The 9,938-nt window shown below is 40.4% G+C and overlaps 1 protein-coding gene across 1 annotated transcript; it reads right to left on the reverse strand.

Annotated features, from left to right (window-relative positions):
• Positions 1–1,611: 1,611 nt before the first annotated feature.
• LOC114560195 (MOB kinase activator 2) lies at positions 1,612–6,175 on the reverse strand. The gene is made up of 5 exons (XM_028585400.1): positions 5,799–6,175; positions 3,897–4,036; positions 3,656–3,752; positions 2,588–2,712; positions 1,612–2,505 (listed from the first exon to the last, which is right to left on the reverse strand). The coding sequence occupies exons 1-5, from the start codon at positions 5,879–5,881 to the stop codon at positions 2,267–2,269; spliced, it is 684 nt and encodes a 227-aa protein (XP_028441201.1). The 5' UTR covers positions 5,882–6,175; the 3' UTR covers positions 1,612–2,266.
• Positions 6,176–9,938: the final 3,763 nt, after the last annotated feature.

The following is a 9,938-nucleotide window of genomic DNA, read 5'->3' on the forward strand; positions in this document are numbered from 1 at the left end:
TACTGAAATTGCAGTGAATTCTATTTTATTTTGTTTTGGAAACTTTATACATTTTTATAAAGTGATTATAGAGACACCCCTAACACCCTTTGTGGTAACGCGCCCACCATTTCGGTCCAACATTCAGATAGGCCTAGTGGAACATGAAAAAGATCACTCTTGTATTTGGGGAATTAGCGTTCCAAGTTTTGAAACTACAGTTCCCATAATGCTTAGGGGATGTAAACAGGAAGTATGTTGCTATGGAGTGTGCCTCTTTTTTTTTGTGGCAAATTCGCATCATCAAAAGTATGCCGAATAAGCTATTCGTAGTTCTTTTTTGCAATCGACACATGAATGTACAGAGAAGTATCACTGGATTATTTTCAGACTGAAGAAAAATTAAAAATGTGATGATTCTCGGGCTACAAGGAGCGTCTTTTCCTTATTATTTCTAAGCGGATATATGGCCATTTATCCACGATGGACATCGAATGTAATGCTATCCTCGGAAAGTGTAAGTCGCAGTGAATCCAAAAGTATAGGTTTTGTGTTTGTGTGTTCAGATTTGACGATTTGTGACACAACTGCTGACTGTGTTGATAAACGGACCAAATGAACGGGCCAAACTAAAATAAGTAGCCTACAGTAGTCGTGCTTTTAGAGCACCGACATATGCACCTATTTCTTTATCTTTTCCTCGTGCCTCTTTCTCAGTTAGCCTCAGTTTGAAAACCTCAGTGTTGACAGTAGAGTAACACTCCAGAGGAAGGTTGGAGTGACCTGGGGGATTCACTACTTTTAGGCTTACTAAGGACACTTTTATGGGGCGTGGTTTGCCAAAATGGGAACTTGAATTTGTGGATCTGGCAGGTAATCCTTACATCACCCTGGAACCCAGCAGAGTGCCGTTGTAATGGATGAAGAAGTAAAAGGAGGCATTGAGCCATGAACTTTAATTCTGTGAAGATGTACAGTGCAGCCCGTAAGTATTTTGAGCAGTGGCAAATGTTCTTTTCTTTTGGCTTCACTCCAAGATTTGAAATGCAACGATGACAAAGGGATACAGTAAGTGCTGACTTTCCAGCTTTAAGGGTCCTGCAGGGAGTTCATATCAGTGAGTAGTGTAGGATTCTTAGCCCTTTGATACATAGGACGGACTGCTTTTTCTAAATACAGTTACCACACCGTTTAACAATCTGGATGTGAACACCTGCACATTAAAGCTGAAATTCAGCACTTTACCCTCATTGTCATTGTTTTATTTCAAATCCAATACGCTGCAGCCAGCAAAACAAACATTTAGAGACTGCAATGTTCTGTAGCTGACAGCGAAGGTTAAAAAATGATACATGGCTGAGGTCCTGTGCTGGCATCGGGTGGTGCTGCTCTCAAACTAAATATCTGGAGACATGCTGATATTACAGCACCAGCAGCAGGCCCAGCAGTTATTACAGGATAGTATAGTTATATTATATATATATGTATAGATAGTTGCAGGATACAGAGCTAAATGTAGAGACGTGAGACTGATAAAACTGAATTAAAGTTCCTCCAGTCTTTCAACAATCACTTAAATTTTGCTATTTGGTTGCTTCTAGATAATTCATAAAATATGGTAAAATAGTCCCATAAAATGGTCTGTCATAAATGTTTATTTCAGTCATTCATAATGCAGATGCAAAGATAGCCGTGTCATTCCGTGCAGGTGCAGTAATTACAGTGTAATCACATTTTTATTAACACATCTTCATGGGTTTTTGCAAATGTTCAAAATATAAGGATGGCACATTTTTTCTATTGACTGTGAACTGGATGAGTCAATGTTTTTTATTACAGGGTAAAGCCTATGAGGAAGACTGGCCTTGCAGATCTTCACCTCAAAAAATAAAAATGCATCATTATGTTAAAATACACTAACATGCAATACTACAGTTTCACACAGTATCACAGTAACTGATGACAACTATTTACAACAGGAGGAAGATACTCCTTTTCTGGACTGATGGAGGCTACTGCTTTTTAAAGCAGAACAGATTCTTCCAAATACTCTTCATTAACAGTATTTTATTTTCTATTTTACAATTTCCAGACCTTTAAAAATCCATTCTGTTTAAGGTTGGCCCAGAGTGGTGGCACTATATAGAGCTTTATAACAATATATAAGTGTGTGATGAAAATGTAAGTATACAATACATATTTTTCTCCCATCCCGGAATGCTGTGTGGACTTGCCAGACCCTCCTTCGCAGCGCTGTGGAGGAAGGTCTGGCAATGCGAGACTAGGTTCAGCCTTGCCGTCCCAGAGCTGTGATAAGGTCCTGCAATGGCTCAGTATCCTCCGGCTCCAACAGGGCGTGCTGCCGGCAGAAGAGTGTGAGGTGTGTGAAGAGTGTGTTGAGGTGTGGGTGCAGGCCCAGGGCCAATGTCTCTCTGTAGTGAGACCCGTAAATGTGAGCCAGAGTCCGGAAAAACAGCAAAAACACCTTCTGGACCAGAAAGACAAAGCCTGTCGGAAACACCGAACCTGGAAAAGAGGGAAGAGATGATGGCTTTGGGAATGTGGAATAAGATTCATAACAATGCAACATAAATAACATGCCGTTTACCTGCTTTCGTGGGGAACACGTCTTCATCAGTCAGTAGCTCCTGAATGTATGACATGGCATAGTCAAAGTAAAGTGGGGCAGAGCACTTCAGCTTCCTGCCGTGGTCATCGGTCCAAACATAAACCCTGACAACATCAACACACATGGCCATTAAGACACAACATGCTGGGTGTTCAGCCTTGTAAAGGAACTTTATGTGTTTCTATGGTCAGAAATGAACTAAATGACTCAAGTTTAGCAATAATTTTAACAAAAATTGCCGAAGTCACAAAAAATAAATCTCAAGCTTAGTGAAACTTCTGCAACCATCCCATTTACCGATTTATCATTCTAACATTGTAGGACTCGTTAGTTTTAAAAAGTAACATAATCGATGCAGCAGAACCAGAGTTATTGTCTTTTTTTATTCCACATATTCTTCTTCCTTCTCAAAATCTGACGCCTACATTACCCACAATGCGACTCAACCGCCAACACTTCAGTTGGAGAGTCAATTGAGCAAGCTACATGGGTCTTGTAATCTCACTTTTTTCTAACTCCACACCCCCAGAATTATTTTCTTTTCCCGTTTCAAACTTGTCTTCAGCTGCAACCGATGCTGACTCAGGTGACATCACTTGAGGTAATGTATCAGATATCATATCACACAGCTCCCTCTGCAGTCACAAAGGCTTTATACAATTTTTCCACATATGCAGTAGTAGGCCTACTTCCCAAGACCTAACAGACTTTGATATGAAAATTGGTGGTGTTCTCCTTTTAACAATGGAGGTGAATGCTGTAGAATTTCATTGTGCTCTCCAAAACAATGAAAACAATATTCAACAGCAATTTGTCTTTCCAGAGACAGCCTCCCGGTTACTCAGGATAATACCCAAATTGCAATGTCAACAGTTGTCGTGGTTTTGGGATGATAACTTTATAACTGGTAGAAAGTAGTTCATATAAAAAAGGTTCACCATTGATATCTCAGAACCTCTAAAACTTAAAGTATATGCACAACAAGATACCATCAGGACGTAGTGAGAAAATGAAAGAATATGAGCTGTATAATGCTCAGTAACGTACGTGTTGCCTGGTCCACAGGCAGTTGGGCAGGTACTGGGAGTGCAGATCTCAGAAAGTGCACTAGAGAACAGATTTATATGCTTGAAAAACACCACCGCTGAAAGAAATCAATAAGAAGAAAATTACACTTTGCAACTATTCCTGTCTGTTTATTTTTTTTTTGCAGTGTGTGGGGGAGGATAAGGAGCAGGAATAAAGGGAAACAAAGAAAAGTCAGCTGTTTTTAATGGGGTCTACTCACTGTTGCTGGCAAGCCACTCTGCCTTGTCGACACCAGGTGGCAGCGCCGTGAGAGCAAACATGTCTGTGTGTGTGATCCGCTGGCACACATACTGCTGCTGCAGATATGGACGCTCCTCCAGATTATTGTTATTAATTCCCCTTGGGGAAAGACAGTGCAGAGTTAATAAAGCAGAGACAGAGAGAGAAAGATAGGGAGACAGAAAATATCGTTGTGTAAAACAGTTGATAGGTTAGTGGATTAATTACTCCTGCTGCTGTCAGTAGATAACACGTTTTACGCTCTCTGATGCTCTCTCATCTGTCCGCCCTCTGTGGCTGGCACACACACACACACACACACACACACACACACACACACACACACACACACACACACACACACATGCAAACACATACAAACAGTGCTGTAACTGCAGAGCTGAAAGTCCAATAAACCAGCAGTTAATTTAACGCTGGCAGTCAATTCAGAGCCAGAGTAATCACTGTTGATGAAGCTCACTGCTGCAGTGGTCAGTGCCACAAAGCAAATGACTGAAAGGACTAGCATTGTGCATGATAATGTACATAGGTGAGTGATGAGACCTGCTGGCTTTCCTACATCAGACCATATACCTACTGATAAGCTACAGGAGGTGCTTTATAATCAGTCACACAGGACTGGCGGCTTGGGAACTTGTGATAACTATAGAGTGCGAGTGTAGTGTTTGCAAATGCTAACATGTACCGGAAAGTCAAACTTGGCAGAATGATTTGAATAAATGCAAACAGGGACAGTGAGGTGACGCAGGTAGTGTGTTGTGATGATGATGAGCGCTTTGTGTGATAGCTAGAGAGTTTTTTTTAAGATGGCACTTTGGATTTAGGTGAATATTAACAAAGTGTAGTGGAATCAGGCAGCTGCCCTGTCCGCACACAGCAGCTGAGAGTTTACTCAGTGTGACCTTGTCTACTGTGACACTGTGATAAGGGAAACACAGTGCTTCACTCTCCCTGGTGTGTGTGTGTGTGTGTGTGTGTGTGTGTGTGTGTGTGTGTGTGTGTGTGTGTGTGTGTGTGTGTGTGTGTGTGTGTTAGTTAGTTAGTTAGTTAGTTTAATGGCCTACACAGCAGGTCTTTGTCCAAGCTAAAGGTCATAGGAGTTAGAGAGGGAGGAATAGTGACAGAGAAGAATGTAAACAGCTGTACAAAAGTTAAAGTAGTGCAAACCCTAGCCTAACTTCTCTAATGTCCACAGGAACTCCTTTTGTTAACATCCTGTTCTGTTCCAGCTTCATGGTATTAAAACATTTCATGCCTCTTGGCTACCAGTTGTCAGCACACAAACACAATGAACCCGGAGCTACTAATGTAATGTTGTGTTTGTGTGTAAACACACTCCTCTGTGTTCTCTGCTCCTGGCCATCTGTTTACCTTTACCTCTGCTGTAAGGGTGGAAAAAAAAACACCTGGCGCTAAAAGATCCATGCTAAAGAAAACAGAAACTATGCTAAAAACACACACAGTCTTTTTTTTCGTCTTGGTTTAAACTACTTCTCAACATGTGTTCCCGCTGTTAGAGAAATCCACCTTTACTGATGCCATCAGACAAATATGTAACACACACACACACACACACACACACACACACACACACACACACATATATTTTATCTGGGGAGCATTCCTGAGTAAACTATGTGCAGCCAGCTTTCTAGGCATGTTTCCGCCACACTATCCATTACTATAACAACATCTTCCTTTTCTGTACGTTAATTTGTTTTTTTAGAGTACAATAGTGGATAAAAGTGACTATGGAAAAATAGAACAGCAAATTCAAAACTTCTTTCCAGATAGGAAACTGAAACATGAGTATAAGTGTAAGGCTGATGAAGAGAGTTAAGAGAAAAGAAATACAACTTACAGTTTTTCACCGCTGATGTCAGAAGGATGAAGAGTCTTGCGGTCTTCATTCGTAGCCGAGGGGTAACTATGGCAACCCCCCATGGCGTAAAACTAAGAGCAGAGCTGTTGGTCGTGCCAGCCCCACTTTTCCATCCCAAACATACTCACCCACACACTCCTACACACTACAGGCAGCATATGGGAACAACTGCTCCAGCACAAACATCTCTCAGCTCACAAATGAATCCATACAGTTGACAAACACATAACACAAAGTTTTCCAGAACACACATAAAAAGAAGTCCAGGAGCTGAGAATTGTCTTCTGTGCCTCTCCTTTCGCTCCAGTGTCAGTGAGTATAAGTCTCCTTTGTCTGAGTCCCACACCCCACAGGCTCCTCCTCTCCCAGCTCAGAGCGGACAGGCAGGTTTCTCCACAACCCATTAAAGTACAAAACAACTCCGCCTTCTTCCCCCTTTCCACCCTCTGCCTACATACTCTCTTTTCCACATGTATGCACACTCTACAGAGAGAGCAGACAGGTGCAGATGACACACCAAAGGTTGTTGAAGTGGAAAGAGATAGAAAATGAGTAAGGCCAGGGAGAGAGGAGTAGAAAGAGAAGCTGGAGCAGCAGCAGGTGTGTTCTGTATCTGTGCTCCACTTATAAACTATAGAGGAATGTGATGACATACATGATATATCATAGCCAAGAAATGCCAACACACCCTCAGTGAAAAGGAAATGGTATATAGTGATCCAAGCTGAAAACTGAACGTGAAGTGTATGAACAAAAAAAAAAATTGTTTTCAGCTCAACAAACTGTTACACAACTAATTTCAGCTCCCAGCACAGTCAGATTGATGTGACAGTCAGGTTTATGTTTGCACTGCGCGGAGATGGTGTAGCATTAATTGTCAGTGTGGCTCACATGTATAGGAGTCAACATAATCCACTAGCTCACCTGCCACTATGGTAAACATTTTTTTGCTTTTAAGTCCTACTTTCTCTTTCTGTTTGTACTGTATGTATGTGTGTGTGTTACAGCAGACTGTAAGACAAACACAGGCTCATGCTTCTTCTTGGTGTGACATATTTATTAGGTTCATATTTGAATGTACAAGCTAAATTGACAACAGGAAACAGATACATTACTCTAAATGAAAAAAAAGAAAAGAAAAACAAAACCCCCACCAGCATCAGTCCACTTTACAAAAAGGCATTTCACAACATGACTGTCTTTTGCACTTGCACTTCCCTCCCGACACACATACTGTACACACACACACACACACACACACACACACACACACACACACACACACACACACACACACACACACACACACACACACAAATGTAATCAGCTATGATGCTAGAAAGATTTAAACTTTGAAATGGCCTCAGTGTAAGGTAACATACAATGGGATGAAGTAACAATTTAACACCTACTGTCTCTCAATTAAAGTTTTGGGCATACACTGTATAATACAGCACATGCCCTACGAGGTGAAGGAGGCTAATGTGCAAACTTAATGGCACTTAAAGATGACTGTATTGTACCTCATGCCATTATGCATAACATCACACCTTACCCGTAGCTACACTGCACACGCGCCACACTCTCAAGGTGGACACACACACACACACACACACACACACACACACACACACACACACACACACACACACACACACACACACACACACAAAAAGGGTCAGACGCAGTGCTTAGGTTTGGTGAAAGACAGGACGACATATTCTGATCCTGTACATACCCTGACAGAAAAACAGCTCTGTTTTTCTCCTCTAACCCTGACTTAAACCAATGCTTACTCTCTGTGTAGCTCCACTTCAAACAGCTCAAAGTGCTGAACGGATAAAAGGAAAATATCTGTGATCTTAGATGAATCTTCAAAGTATTTCTTTGACATGCGTTATCCTCTCCTACTGCTGATAACTCCATCACGACTAAAAAAAATGAAAAAAAATAAAAACATGAGAGGAATCAAACAAAGACTGCTTTAGATACCTAAATCTAGACCTGTGACACCATTGCAAGAAAGGAGGCTACTTCACAGATATGAAACCCAGTTGCAATACTGGTGGGAAGACACACTTTGGCAGAAAGCATTGAAGAAAAGTATTCTAAAGTATCTACATAATTCACGCGTTCAAGTCAAACATTCCCACCACTTTGAGTGGGGAATAATGTGGTGGCACTTGGCACCACCTAATACAAACCAAAAGTGCTTCTTCAAAAAGTGCTTTTAAAACAAATACATAGGGCTGCAACAACGAATCGATAAAATCGATATAAAATTCGATTACTAAAAAAGTTGGCAACGAATTTAATTATCGATTCGTTGTGTCGCGCAACTATTAGGCAACCTAGTCGCGGAGATAAAAAAAAAATTGAGTTGAGCGCAGAGCGGAGCAGCGCGGAGCGAAAGAAAAGAAAAAAGCGCAGAGCGGGGGTAGAGGAAATACGGAGAGAGACCGGAGAGACCCGTAACGTTGTTCTGAAACACTCGGCGGAGGCAGAGAAATCAGTACGACCCAAGTCATCCAAGGTGGGAGCATTTCACACTAAATAAATCAGAAACGTGTTAATTGCAAGATAAACAAAAGCGACATGGCATGGCACGGGCGCACCACGGTGATGAGTCAGCACCTAAAACGTAAACATGTTGGAGTCCTTGATGAGGAGGAAGGGAGTTCAACAGCAGGGTAAAGTCACTACACTATCCTATTTCTGTTCCGTTCTGAAGTGAGGAACGTACCGTCCCTCCAGTAGCTCTTCTGGTGCTGCCGTTTACTCGTTATCCAGCTGACTAGCATGACAAGCTAGCGTTAGCTCGGTAATAACAGTAATAAAGCAGGGGTGGTATAGTTTGCAAGACTAAAGACACGGTTTTATTCACTCGCCTTTTTTGGCCCATTAATTTTTCAATCTGTTGTCATGTTTATATTGTGTGCTTTGTCCCATATCAGTTATTGTTGACAAATATAATAGTGTGTGGTATGTATGGTGATGGTAATAATTTAATGAATAAGTGTGTATGTGTGTCTTGTCTGTATCTGCTATTTGGGTTACTTACCTTTTATACAACTTTTAACTAAAACAACAAGTATGTATGTATTGAGTTGATGTAAATTTTTTTTTTTTTTTCAGATTCATCGATTAATCGAAAAAATAATCGACAGATTAATCGATTATTAAAATAATCATTAGTTGCAGCCCTACAAATACAACAATCTATGTTTATCGTTCCATAGGCATATATGCAATTAAAGTCTACTCCTGCCCTGAGAAAGAGAGAGCCGAGGAGAAGCATAAAGTAAAGCATGACTGTCTGGCACATGCTAACTTAAAGGATAATTCTGGTTTATTACGACTTGGGTCTTGTTTTTGCCATGATTTCATTTTTGCCCTTGTTAGATGATTATACTCAACAGTTGAATGTTAATAACATAAAGACCAAATGTCCAAATGTTAATAGTGTGGCTCCCATGTACGATTAATTAATCGTACGAGTATTTTACTGATTAAAACAATTCATCGTTTGGTCTAAAAACAGTCAGGAAATAGTAAAAAATATCCAGCCAAAATGATGCCATCAAATTCTTTATGTTTGAGTAACAGTCCAAAGACAGTGTTAATTATACATTAGACAAGAAAAGCTGCAAATTGAGAAAAATTAAACCGGGTCATGTTTGACTTTTTTTTTCTAATTCATTATCAAAAATAGTTACCTAATATTTTTGTGTCAATCAACTATTGTATTATTCAACTCTAGTTAATAATAATCCTTCATTACATGGGAAAGATATGTGCACATACGTAATATGATAAAGTGTATAAGTTGAAGCAGTAGTTCTGGTATTATTTTAATGTTCACCTTCGTTTTTTTCTTCCAAATAAGATTGGTTAGACTGGTATTTTGTTTAAAACTGATGAATGAAAAAAAGACCCAAGTTCTAATAAACCGGTATGATCCTTTAAGTAAGTAATACAGAGGACACACTGCAGACTACCGACTCACATTCACGCAGACTCCCAAACCTCTATGTAGGAAGCATGTAGCAAAGGAACAGGAACTGATGCTGGGGTATTAACCGAAACACAGACATCATTATTGCCTCATTTCAACAGTAC

The sequence above is a fragment of the Perca flavescens genome, chromosome 8 (genome assembly GCF_004354835.1).
Source record: "Perca flavescens isolate YP-PL-M2 chromosome 8, PFLA_1.0, whole genome shotgun sequence".
Classification (NCBI taxonomy): Eukaryota; Metazoa; Chordata; class Actinopteri; order Perciformes; family Percidae; genus Perca; species Perca flavescens.